At 35.7% G+C, this 14,506-nt stretch overlaps 1 protein-coding gene across 1 annotated transcript; it reads left to right on the top strand.

Moving 5' to 3' along the window:
* Positions 1-1,030: 1,030 nt before the first annotated feature.
* Positions 1,031-8,949, top strand: LOC147405060 (bZIP transcription factor 29-like). The gene is made up of 5 exons (XM_086441163.1): positions 1,031-2,670; positions 2,765-2,897; positions 2,990-3,074; positions 8,201-8,486; positions 8,581-8,949. Exons 1-4 carry the CDS (start codon positions 1,493-1,495, stop codon positions 8,479-8,481), a joined length of 1,677 nt encoding a protein of 558 aa, XP_086297289.1. The 5' UTR covers positions 1,031-1,492; the 3' UTR covers positions 8,482-8,486; positions 8,581-8,949.
* Positions 8,950-14,506: the final 5,557 nt, after the last annotated feature.

Here is a 14,506-nt window from a genome sequence, read left to right as displayed (position 1 = left end):
AAAATAACTTCCTTTAAAGGTTAGGTGGCCAAAAATTTTCCAAAGTGTAGAAAATCAATTTCTTACCAAATAACAAGATATATACAAACAAATTACATTTACTCATGAATTAATTCTTCCATAATACCAACAACCACACTCTTTAAGCCTTCATTTGAGCTTTAAATATCATAGCTGTCAACCACTTTTAGATTTCTCTTGAAAGATTATCTCTATAGGAAATCACAAAAATAAAATTATGAAATGTGATATTTACGGAATGAAAATAATGCCCTTAAAGGATCGGTGGCCGGCATTTCTCGAAAGTGTAAAAAATTAATTTCTTAACAAATAACAAGACATATAACAACAAATTACACTTCCATAAAAAAATTAATTCTCCCATAGATTTTTCCAATAACCAAAATTTCCTTAATCCTTCATACGAGCCTTAAAAAATCATAGCTGGTCACCCAAATTTAAGGATTTCTCTTGAAACATTATAAATGGTAAGAAATCACGAAAGATTGTGACAATTATGACATTTATGGAATAAATTTGATGCCCTTCATGATTCGGTGGCCGACGTTTCTTGAAAGTCCAACCTTGCACACACTTTCTAGCCCATGGACATATTTGGCCAACATCTAAGTCAATCTACACATCTATAGGCATATCATAAATGATTTCTAGCCAATGGTTTAGAGAATTTTGACCATCAAATTATTTGATTGACCTAGATGAATTTTTTTTTTCCATAATGGGCCCACTCATATGGCCCAAATAGACTCATTTTTAATGTGTAGGCCCACTAAACTAAAAGAGTATCCTAAAGTGGCATTTTTCATATTAGGAAATGACAGCATTGACCCTACTAAAATTGAATAGTAGTTTTAAGACCAAATCTTTCAAGTTCCACCTAGATCATTTGCGGAAATCGAGGGTTTGATTTATGGAGTGAAACACGGTTGGAATTAAACTGAAATTCAGTCCAAATGCAAATTTACAATCGAAATGAAATGTTTTATATTTATTTCACCCAACAAGAAGGTTTGAGACACAAAGTGCGAGACTTTGAGAAAGAAAGAGAGAGAGAGAGAGAGAGAGTCTGTGAGCTTCGGTCCTTCCGTCGAACATTTCTCTGTTAAATTTAGAGAAACCTTCGCCAGATATAGCGGACAAGTTCTTGCTAACTTGCGCCGATAAGCCGGATTACTTAGCTCTGAAATGGTGGATTCATGGAGATGTACGGACAATTTTCCCGCTCAGAACGGTTAAATCTCTAGTCTTACTTCTTTGTATAATCTGCCAATTTGAAGAATTAGGGTTTTAATAATATATATTTTTTGGTCCATAAGATACTAGGGTTCTTGTTTTTCTTCATTTGGAGTGTTTTTTTTTTGTTTTCTTTTTTATTATTGATTTTCAGGTTCTAGGGTTCATTTGGGAAATTATCTATCTAGGGTTTTGTTTGTTTGATTGAAAAGCATTTAGGTATAGTAATTAGAACAAAATGGAAAAGTCGGACGGATCGATTCCTAAGCAACAATTATCAAACAACCAATTCAATCGTCCTCAGTTAAATACTTCTCAAATCCGCGCTCCAATGCGACAATTCTCGCAGAATTTCAGTCCCGATAACAACAAGCGACCCGGTATACCTCCATCATACCCCCACATTTCACCAACATCGCCTTATTCCCAAGTTCCGGTGTCGTGGTCAACCGCCCAACAGCAATCGGGTTCTCAAAATTTTAGTCCTGGGCCTTCTCATTCTCGATCTTTATCACAACCCGCATTTTTCTCTTTTGATTCACTGCCCCCATTGAGTCGTTCGCCTTATCACGATTCATCTTCGAACCCTGTTTCTCCGGATGTGTCAATGAAAGATCAAGATGGGAATTCGAGTTCACAGACGACCCTCTCACATCCGCCTTCCTCACAAGGTAACTCTATCCGGGTTGGTGAGAGTCTACCTCCTCGTAAAGGGCATAGGCGCTCTAGTAGCGATATTCCGTATGGGTTTTCCAATGTGATCCAAACTTCACCTTCATTCATCCCATTTAGAGGTCAAGGAATATTTGATCAGTCCGCGTCTGGGATAGAGAGTTCGGCTAATAAGCCAATTGAGTTGGTGAAACGGGAATCAGATTGGGATAGAAATGAAAATAAGAATGGAGAAGAGATGGGTGAGAGGAGAACTGAAGGGGAATTAGTAGATGACTTGTTTTCGGCATATTTGAATTTGGACAACATGGACATGTTGAACTCATCTGAAGTGAAGGAAAAGAGTTCTCGTGAGAATCAAGAGGATGCAAAGAATAATGGGATCAATTTTAGTGATAATGAAGCGGAGAGTAGCGTAAATGAAAGTGGCGGCACTATGAAGAGAGAAGGAACGAAAAGGAGTGCGGGAGGGGATATTGCTCCTACCAACCGTCACCGTAGAAGTGTTTCTGTGGATAGTTTCATGGGTACCTTGCCTAACTTTGGAGATGAGTCACTTAAGTTTCCACTCTCTCCGGGAGCCCAAACCAGTCAGTTCTCGCCGAGTGATTCAATGGATGGAAACTCTGCTGCTTTCAGCTTGGATTCTGGGAATGGTGAATTTAGTGGGGCTGAGTTGAAAAAGATAATGGCGAATGAGAAACTTACTGAGATTGCGATGGCGGACCCCAAACGCGCCAAAAGGTAGTGAAATTCCAAGTTCTATATGCTTTGTAATTGTTGATTGAAGTTTGTAAAAATTGATTTATATGCTCTAATATTGAACTAATCATCTCAGGATTTTGGCTAATCGACAATCTGCTGCTCGTTCCAAGGAACGGAAGATGAGGTATATCTCGGAATTAGAACACAAGGTTCAGACTCTACAAACAGAAGCTACAACATTATCTGCACAGGTGACACTATTACAGGTAGGTACACAAAAACCTGAGTTTGTTTTTGTGTTTTGAGTCTATTTTTAATTCATGAGACTTAGTTTTGTTTTCTTCTAATTTTCTTTCAGAGAGATTCTACTGGTCTTACAAATGAAAACAATGAGTTGAAGCTCCGTCTTCAATCCATGGAGCAACAAGCACAGCTTCAGGATGGTATAATTGTTTTTCTTTTAGAATGTTATTGATAATTGATTTGATGGCTTTTCATGTATGTGTATTTGCATGGACCGAGTACACATCAATTAACATGATATGAGTTGGTGTGAATAGGAAATAAAGTCAATTGGTAGATAATTATTTGCTGCGTAGAAATATATCTATCTTCTTTTACCCATGGATTTTGATTGGTAGTAAGTTTTATTGACTTCTTGGAATGCAGTGGATGGGTTAGAAGAGAAAAAATTGTATTTTTTCCCACTGTGCTTACTCAATTGAATCAGCTCCATGAACTTGGACCCATACCTCAGTTGGTTTGACACTTTGCAAAGCAACTTTGAGGTTTTCTTTTATCTTTCTTTTCCCTTCCCTATTCTCCATTTGTAGTGTTATCTTTTCCATTATTTACTGATCAATGGTTCATTTATACTAAGTGCCGTGTTTACAAATGCATGATTCCCACGTTTCTGTTAAGAATGTAGAAACAGGTTGACATCACATAGTACAAATCTACATCCATGTTGAACTATCAGCTATCTAGTTCCTTTGGATCAAATTTTACTTTCAGGAGTTACTCATAAGTCTTATCAGCTCAACATACACAATATTATCCAGCATTTTAGTTGCAAGACTTAAGTGGTCATCCCTCAAATCATCAGTCAAGGACAATGAGCGTTCATTAAGGGTTACTAAATTTTTGAAAGTGTCTTGAGCGCTAATGAATCCAGGTATTTTATAAGAAGATGCGGAATCCTGTGAATTTTCTGTAAAATTGATTTAAAGAATTCCTACAATCATGTCAATTGGGAATTCCTGAGGTATCTATGGGGCTGGATGGGGTTTGGAGATAAATGAATAATCAGGATTATCAAATATGTGTCTTGTCCATTGTTCCAAGTTTTTGTGAATGGTAATCTAGCAGGCTTCTGTAGGAGATTTAGGAAGAATGATTTATTGTCTCCATTTCTGTTCAACATTGTCGTGTAAGACTTTGGAAGAATGATTTTAGAGTGGTTTTCTTGGGTGCTTTGAAAGATTTTGATGTTAATTGAGGTGGCCTTAGGATGTCACATCTCCATTTTGTTGATGATGCCATCATTTTTCTGGATGCAACAATTGATCATGTCTGCTTTTTTATGTTGTCTTTCTATGTGCTTTGAGGTGGTTTCTAGTTTGCCCATAAACCTTAGGGAGATTAAGATTTTAGAGTTGGCTCAGTTCCAAACATTAAATCTTTTGCTTGGTAAATGGGTTGTTTGGTGGAGTCCTTTCTTACATCCTATTGGGCTTTCTCCTTTGATTGGCCTATATTTGGGATCTAGTCATTGTGCATTTGAGGAAGAGGTTACTTGATAGCATTTCTATTTACTTCCTTTCCTTGTTTTCTATGCCAAAAGTGTGGAGTCATGCTTGGAGAAGCTTATTAGGGATTTCTTATGGAATGGCAATGATGACAATCGTAAATTTCGCTTGGTTAAATGGAACTTTGTTTGTTGTCTTAAGAAGAAAAGTGACCTAGGTTTCATGAAATTTAGATTAATGAATTTTGCTCTGTGAGGAAAAATGACTTTGGATTAAGAAGAGTTATTAAGGCCATGTATGGTAACAGAGCAGCCTAGGGTGGGAAAGAAGGGAGCTGAGTTTTTCTTTTGGGTGTAGTTTCTAGAAAGGTATTTATAAAGTTAATCCATGGGTTTTTCAAAAGAATAATTTTTAAAGTAGGGTAGGGAATTGAGTGCATTTTTGGGATGATGTGCAATTCCCAATTGTTTTTTTCTTCTTATTATTCTCAAAGAAAGGCTTGTTGGTATGAAGCTTTATGGTTTACAAAAGGGGAGTGATTCTACGACTTCAGATTCAGGAGAGTTTTCAATGATTGGAAGGCCCAGGAAGTCATTAATCTTGTCAATCTCATCTCCCTTGCTCCAAGTTCTCCATCCATGAAAGATCATAGGGCATGGATTTGGAGTTGAGATGGTATGTTCTTGGTCAAATTGTTATATCTTGCACTTGATTTGATTTCTATTCCTGACTTTCTTGCATTTACTGTCTTGCATTGGACTATGTTTTTGGATGAAGTCTTAGATGAAGTCATCTGTTCCTTCTAAAATATCCTTCTTCATTTGGCTTGCCTTCTTCGGGGGGATTCTCACTAAAGGTGCGTGGCGTGTTGATCCCATTACCTAGGTTCAAATCTCGTTGAACTCATCTTCACGTTGACTACTAACCACCTTGCTTGCGTAGGAAAAAAAAAAGAAAGAATTAGAGCAAAGGCTGGTAATAATGGATGGACGACTAGATATATTGGTATAGTAGCGAAGGATGTTCTTGGAAAATCTAAATGAAATCACCTACTAAAAGAACTTGGTGATGGAGCGATGATGTCCAACTATGCAATAGATTTGGTACAAGATACAGTGAGAAAGATATTTACGAACTTGCAAAATTGTAAGAGAGAAAAAGTAGACTTACGGTGTGTTTAATTGCACTTGGAAAATAGGGTGGAAAACCATTTTTCATGTGTTAGATTGGTTTTTTCATGGAAAATGGTTTTCCACCCTATTCCCAAAGTCCAACAAAGTGTGGATTTCATTTTCCCACCCATATCCGTGGGAAAATGAAATCCACCAATTTCCATGCCCAAATTAAAACCCTAATCCCCTTTCTACTTCCCCACCCCCATCACAACACCATCGACAATTGCCACCATTGTAACCATCAATCGCCATTGCCGTCTCCATCGGCCACCATCCCTCCCCTACTGATTTTTTTTTTCCAAATGTAATCAAATTCCAAATATTTGTTTTACCACCCCATCCATTTTTCATGGAAATTGAATTTCATGCAGTCAAACAAGCCTAGATCAATTTAGATTCATTAAGAATGAAAGATCAAAGAGTGCTGTAAAGGGACATGGACAGTAAATAAAGATGTTTTCTTTCCCTTCCGATATTAAATAAAGATCCATAGGGAGCTTAGAGTTGGAAGTAAACACATATCTTAGCGACTAAAGGCATTTCGACTGGTATAGCCTGCAGTATCAGGCTTACACAAGTGAAGGAGGCTTTGTTTAAGATGAATACGGGAAAATGTTAGATTCAAATGGTATTCCAGTTTAGGTTTGGAGTGCATGAAAAAATTTGGATAGTGCTGGTCAATAACTAGCAAGATTTTGGAGATTAAGGAAATGGCAAATGAATAGAGGAGAATTTCATGAGTGCCCTATTTATAAGACTAAGTAAATCAATTATCGTGGGATAAAGCTTATGAATCACATCATGAAATAATGATAAAGGGTAGAGAAAGAGATAAATACAAGAAACAACGAAACCGGTAAGCCAATTTGGATTCACATTTGGAGGCTATCTTCTTCTTCTTGGAAAAATGCGGTGATGGTGAGAACAAAGGGAGACCTAAAGACACCTCTAGCGTTTGAAGCAACTCTGAAATGTTGTAAAAGAACTTCTTTTTGATATATCGAAGGGAATTACTAGGATGTTTTGCTAGGCAAGCAAGGTGATTAGTAGTCAATGTGAAAGTGGGTTCAATGAGATTTGAACCTAGGTTGTGGGATCAGCACTTCACATGCCTTAACCAACTTAGCTTAAGTTGACACCTCCCGAATTACTAGGATTTGATTAGAAACATTAGGTCTTTTTGGCATTTCATTCATTACATAGGTTCATTTTGTCATACTAATTTAATTAAAGATTTAGCCATTGGAATCCATATTTTTTCCTACTAATCTATACTCATAGCAGAAGTGTACTTCAATTGATTATCATGGGTGCGACATGACCTTAACTTCTTTGGATAAATCATCTGAACTTAACAGAGTTTAGGAAGTAGGTTTATCTACAGAAAGGTAACTACAATATAGTTCTGAAGCTACGGAGGTTGCTGCTTCTTAGTCACATCTATTATATACAGCCTTTAATTTTTGGGTTGCTCCTTTTGTTAATATACTGCACACTATTCAGTGGAAAAAAAAGAAAAGAATCCCACATTATAGTATTGGGACTACTGTCTGGGTCTCTATGAATACACATGCTCAAGGATTTTGTTTTTTGAGGGGTGTTTTTAGAGGATTTTGTTTTAGATGGGAGTCTCTGTGCTCAGAGTAGTGTTGTAATCTTTGTTTTTCTTGTACTTTGGGCGGTTATCTCAATTGCCTTTTTGTCTTGATTTTAATAAAGCTCTTTTATCTATAAAAAAATAAAAATAAAAAGTAAAAATTGAATACACATGCTTATTAATCCAGACTGTCCCATCAATATGCAACCTCCCTAAGTCATGTCACCTAACTTTATTTGGATTGATTACCTACTATATATATTATGGGATTTGACACTAATTTTACGTTGGTTATAAACCTGAGGCAACCCTCATTTATCCGGGAACAAAACTTTCAATGCTAGTCTTATTTAATTTTTTATTTTTGGGTGAAATTAGAGAGCGCGCAAGCTTAAAACTATAAGTAAAAACTAATGGTTTTAAGATAAGTGATACCAAGGTAGAATGCACTAGTGCATATTTAATAGTTATACTTGTAGGGATTAAAATGGTAGTGAAAGAAACACCTCAAAGTGACCACCTCCGTTATTGAGGTTTAAGTATACATCAAAATTCTATCAAGTGTATTATCTAGAAGCCTAGTTGGTTTGTCGTTAAAGGATTAGAGGTTACGCTAGTGTAAAGTTAAAAGGTGTGCATATATTATTAATGCAAGTCAAACATTCACAACATTATTCTCTGTCCTTTGTCCTTAGATTTGTTGTGATTGATACACTTCAATTGCATAATAATGCAAAAGTGCCTCCACTTTTACCAACTAACACAAATTCTATGAGAGTCAGCTTGATAATAGGAATTGTGGATGAAACAATTGTTTGTTATTTAAGATGTTGGATATTCTTTCTTGCCATCCAATTTCCTTGTTGTTTACTTATAACCAATCAACCAACTTAAATGATCCATAACTTAGTCCTAGTACCACAAATGGTTCTTTAATTATTGGCATCCAATTTGGTTTAAACCAACTTTAGTTCTTCTCAGTAACTTATGCTGCTATTTTCAGTTATATTATGTGCGTAAATGTGTTGTTTAACGTGTCAACCATGCAGCTATAAATGAGGCATTGACAGCTGAAGTTCAGCGTTTAAAGCTGATTAGTGCAGAGATGGGTGGGGAAGTACACCTTTCCAACTGTTTGGCTCAGCAACTATCCATGAAACCACCCCTGATGTTCCAACTTCAGCATAAGCAGCAACCTACCCAGCTCAACATCTATCAGTTGCAGCAACAGCAACAACAGCAGAGAAACCAGTCCTCATCGCCACCTCCACCACCACCACAGCAGCAACAGAACAACAATAAAGTTACAAAGCACAACCCAAACCAGTAGAGAGGGTGGGATTTTGTATCATATATTCAAACCAAATTAGTGTTGCCTATATCAAATTTGATTTACTTTGATCCATAAAATATTGTCTGGCTGTTGCAGGTGAAGCTCAGAACCAATCCTGCTCTCTACAATCATAGAATAATCAATTTCAAGTGTTTGACGAGGCTTCTGATTGCAATATAGAGCTGAATCCGAACTTTTCTGAGTGGCCAATAGTTAAAAAAGGACCAGAACCAAATCATCCTGGAATGTTTTAGTCACCTGGCTTGGTCTTAGCAATAGTGGTTTGCCTGAAGTCATATAGGCTATATTTACTCCATAAATAAAACTATATTTATTTATTTTCTTTTGTTGTGTCATTTAATTTAAATGTAAGCATCCTTTTGGGTAAACTGTTGGTTAATTATGTGGTGACACAAAATGGAGTTTTAATTAAATTCCTTTTCATTTGGTCGTTTAGGAAAAATATGAGCATGGCTTCTTGTCTTTCTGCCTTGACTTTCTTTTTTGTTTATGAGATCTAAATTTTATTGTTTTTGCCATATCAAGTCTCTTTTGGGATGATGTTGTGAAGGGTTTTTTCTTCACATCACCATCTAGTTGTTTTGGGTATATTGGTTGGATTCATAATATGCTGGCCATCTTGGCTTTGGGTCCAACTTGTGGCTGTGTTTGTCTCAAGTAAGTGTATCCAAAGTATCGTGTTAGATATGTTATCCTAAAAAATCATGTTTGTTCCGCACATAAAAAGATATTAAAAGAGTTTAGCAGAACTCAAACTAGATTAGCAGGACTGCAAAACAGGGACAGAGGAATCCCGATCAAGGTAATCTGTATGTGTGTGCGCGCGTGTGTTTTGAAAGAAAAGGGATTACTATGGTGTTCAGTGATTTTTGTTTTATGGATGAACACTTCAACCTCAGAAGTTTCCCAACTTGCAATAAGGTAAGTTAGGTCACCCAATTTCAAACACAGGACAAGTTGGAACAAAAACCAGGGCTGGCGAACCCCTTTCACCCACTGATCCAACTCTTTGGGGTTACAAAACAATCTCTTTATTAATTTTATGGCTCCATTTTCTTTTCTCGGGTGGATAAGTTGGGACTGAAAAGCACAACCTCAAAGTTGCAATGAAAGATGTCAACCGAGCTAGCAAGTCATGCTCATGCCCATCATAAGCTCCACTTAAGTCCAGAGTTCTAAGGATATTATGTTCATACTATGTTCATGGATTGATTGTATTTTTCCACGCTTCATATTGTTTGACTGATATGACTAGGATACTTATGAATCCAACCAATACATTAAACACTTCATATCTATGAGTTGGCCATCCTGGTTTGCGCCGCACATTAATGACCCTACTTGAATGAGGATGCTATTGGTAGGGCATATGCAACGATGTGTTGGACTATGTAAAGACCTTCCTTATTTGCCAACAAAATAAGATCGAGCAAAACAAACATACTAGATTGATGGAACCTTAACCAGTTCACTAAAGATCCTAGGAGTCTCTATTATGGACTAATACAAAGGGACTACAACGATATGAAAGACATATGCTTATCATTGCTCAAGTTGGCAAAGTTTCGTACATGTTGAAGTTACGCAATGTCCACCGTGTCTTCCACATCAGTTGTCTCAATCCATTCCATGAATATCCAACTCGAAACACTTCAAAACATACACTTTCTCATGCAATAGTCAAGCCAAAACATGTGATAGACCAAGTTCTTGCATATGAGTACTTAGGGGTGTTGATTTGATGCTCAAGCCAAGCCTTCACCTTAGTATGTGACAACCATTACTATTCAAGCTCACGAACGCTTTGTGACGTGTCCATGTACAGTTGCCTTGTGATTGCCGTCATCATTAATAAAATTGCCTATGGGCTTTCCACATACATTGTCACCTTGTGTTGCTATGTTAAATGTATGTCTCACTTCTCTCTAGGCCCACTTGTAGGTGATCGCCCCAAGTGTTATATGGTCCCTTGTTGCAATTAGCATTGCTCACCATGACCCCATGCCAGTAGACACGAGCGAACTCTAGTTTATTATATTACAAATATATCCTTAGTTAATACTTTTAACTTATAAAATTACACTTAAATACATCCATTAATAATCCTTTCCAAACAAATGCAAGTATTGTAGAAAATACTACAATGACTAAAAACCTTAAGAGGGGATGTCAATTGGGCCTATAAACTCGTCTGGCCCACCCAAATAACCAGTGTTAGAACCTTGATCTTGAGCCACAAGAAGTAAGGCTGGGCTTACAATTTTCTAACCCAACAAATATAGGGCAGGTAGAGCCATTGTAATATATTTTGTGGAAAAAAAAAATTGTATGATATATAATTAAAAAAAGAAGGTAACTAAAACATATTACAAATGTGTAATAATTTTCTAACTCAACTGACAGAATAACTCAAAAACTCACTGATGTGGCATGTGCAAGAACCGTATAATTTTTCCCTCGAGATACACAACTGCACATCCTCATAAAAATGTGCAGTTGTGTATGTCTTACATTTGTTTAAACAATATCAAATTACTTCAAGTGATTTTGAAACTTGTGTGAATTTAATTTTTTTTAATTTTATTTTATAAAATATGAAAATCAACCTCAGCCCTTTAAGATCCAGTTTGGGCTTAACCAACTTGGATATGACTGGTTTGCCTCTTTAGGATTGAGTTAGGACTCAACACGAAGCCAAACCCAAACTCGCCCGTTAATATCCCTAACCCTTAGTTTTGAGGAGTTTTAACCCTAGCCACAAGCAAGTTGGAAGCAGATTGTAGGTTGGCTAGCGAAGGAAGGCGCCTTCTTTCTCCACCTGGTGAGATCGCAGTTCTTTACAAAACTAGTAATCGGGAAATGAAGGCATTGCTCCAGAGCAGTGTGAAGTGTTGTTGCAATTAGACAAAGAAGTAGTTTTAACCCTAACAATATGCACAAAACACGTGTCCCCTAACTATTTTTAAGATAAAATCAGGGAGTTCATGTTATCCAACTCCTTTATTATTATTATTATTATTAGAATTGTGCTTAAGTGACCTCATGATTGGACTTCACATTGCACATCTTGACATGAAAGTGTATGAGAACCATAGACACTTTTTCACTCGTATAGGAACCATGGATGCTTTTTCACTCGCGATACGAGTGAAAAAGCATCAATTGTTCCCATACACTTTCATGCTAGGGTGTGCAATGTGAGGTCCAATATTTAAGTCACTCCAGCATTACTCTTAATATTATTAGGGATCGACTAGTTGCACACCATCCACTATCAATTGCACTCCATTACTTAAAAATTTTCCCTTTGCATTCCATTTAGATGATTGCACTTAAAATTAAAACAAAAAATATTGCACTCCTTTGTCTTTTATTCTTTATTCTTCCATTTCAATCATCTTAATAGAGATTAGTGTTGGTTCAATATTTTTTATAAGAAATACTTGTTCGTATAACAAGTGTGTTTAGAATTTATACGAGCAAAGACGATGAAGTCACAAGAAGATGAATAACCCTAAATCTTAACGTTACCAATTATGAAGGTTAAAATAAAAGTTATAAAAAAAAATGTTATTTTTCAAGATTGGTGTGCAAATAGCCAGTCCCTATTATTATCATTGTTATGAGGTGTGTATTATTGTTGACCAAATTCCTTGGTAGTTATTTTTCTAAATTACAAAAAAAAGTTATATATTAAATTGTACAACACACTATAAAACATTATAATGAGGAATTAAGGGTTACTCGACACCAATCCGTACTAATCAATAGTTTTTAAATTATTAAATCACCTTATATGAATCCTTTATTGCAATAAAAATAATTTATATAAACTTGTAAACTTTAACTTTTAAAATTCTTCTCTATCTAAAATTATATACATCATCAAGCAAGTTTGGAGAGAGTTTAATTACATTTGTGTTACCAGATTTGTTCCTTCTAGATCAAATTGGGAATTTGCAGTACTATTTGTACTAGGTTTAAGGAAGAATAATTTAATTAGTAATGTTCTACAAAATATTTAAATTAAAGTAATCCCTCTCTCTATCTGATAAAATTAAAAAAACAAAAAAATGGGGGTGATTTCAACATATACCCTAATATGTGAGATGCCTTCCACTATTTAAGAACTAATGCTATAATCCCCTCGTTCCCAATCTTCACTAAGAGACTAACCAAAAACAGCGTATACATTCTCATCGTCAACCTCAAGCCAAAAAAGATTTTTGAAGATGATGGATTTTTTGGTAGAGAAATTAAGATTTTTCATCAAATGGTTTAAAATGATGGATTGAAGACAAGGTTGAATTTTTTTTTTTTTTAATAGAATAATTTAAACTTCAATTAAAGAGCTTAAAGATGATGTATTTTTTTAATGAAAAATCAAGTGAATTGGTATAAGATTTAAAAGAAAGAACATTTAGGTCATTTTAACGAATCCTATAGGTGGATGATGGTTAGGGGGAGTATCAAGGGGGTTATCTCAAATATTTAGTCTTTGCAAGTCTAAAGGTAAATTTTTCTTGGGAATGCCTAGCATCTCAAACACTCGTTTGATAGTCTTTTTCTTATGACTAATGATAATCTTACACGAAAATTTTCACTCGGTCTGTACATGATCGACATGGTAAGTGCAAAGAACCTTAGATCTTTGTGCGTACTACTAGTTCTCAAACTAGGTAAGGGACACATGCTTTGCGCATATTACTAGTGTTAAGACTCCTGAAAAAGAAATACTACGGGCTAGGGATATCAATGTCCAAGTTTGGGTTAGGCATGGTTGAGCCCGAATCCAATCCTAATTAGGCGAACTAGCCATATACCCTCATCAGTCACCTTGACAAGCTCTTCAGAAGGGTAAGTCAAAGTGTTCGAAACGCCACGAAGCAATGAATTTCTTGGGACCACCCTCCAGGGTTCGGTTGACCCTCGACTCAACCAGTTGCACATAGGACTTTTCAAGGGGGTGAGGCGTGTGACCGTGGGATTAGTCTCACTCGAAGGGTAGGGATGCCCATGATAAGCAACAAAAAAAAAAAAAAAAAACCCATCAGTCCAACTTGGTTAAACCCGAACTAGATCTCACCGAGCTGAGATTGACTTTTGAGTTCAATAATAAATAATTAATTAATTAAATTCATACTTTAAGAATCATTTAAACTTGTTTTATATTTCTTTTCATAAAAATAAGAGTCCAATAATCTCAATTGTAGTCGAAACATAAATGTTAGAGATGAAACTAAACTTATTATTTTAGTTACCTTCTTTTTTAATAAAATTATACATTTATCTATATGTGGTATACACATAAAATATACTACAATGGCTCAACCTGACCTATATTTGCTGGGTTAGAAATTACCCAACTCTACTTTTGCGGGCTCGATATCAAGATTCTAACACTTGTTTTTCGTGTTGGCTAGACGGGTTTGCAGGCCCAATTAATATCGCACTGGCACTAGGGCTTTAGTCATATAATTTTATTCTAACTAATTTAAATTTATGTCTACAATTAGGAGTGGCAATCTTAACATGACTCATGAACACAACACAAAATTAGTGGGTTTGGATTATAATAGTGTCGACCCATCTAACACGAATATTAAACGGGTTGTGTTTAGGTTAGGGATGTCAACCCGTTTTGATACTTTTAGTTATTGTGTCATTAACATGTCATTTTAAATTATGAAATATAGGAGGGTGTTTTAAGATATTTTTCAAATAACTAAGGGTTGAGATTTTTGATAAAGAAAGATACTTTTCTTACTAAGTTAGTAAGAAAAGTTTCCTGAATGCAATACTTTGTCGCATTCAAAAATATGTTCCAATGCCACATGGATGTAGATGAAAAAATTCTAAGAACCTTGGAATATATTTTATTTTTTCCAAAAAATTCTTACTTTATGTTTTACAATACTTAATTTATGTGGATAGATATTAGTCTATAGTTGTGTAACTTTATTTTTAATAATGGTATTTTATTTTTGGTAGTGAAAATGGA

The sequence above is a fragment of the Akebia trifoliata genome, chromosome 4 (genome assembly GCF_017979445.1).
Source record: "Akebia trifoliata isolate Shusen 1 chromosome 4, ASM1797944v1, whole genome shotgun sequence".
Taxonomy (NCBI): Eukaryota; Viridiplantae; Streptophyta; class Magnoliopsida; order Ranunculales; family Lardizabalaceae; genus Akebia; species Akebia trifoliata.
Note: the sequence above shows the minus strand (reverse complement) of the source record. Positions and strands in the feature narration are given on the sequence as shown.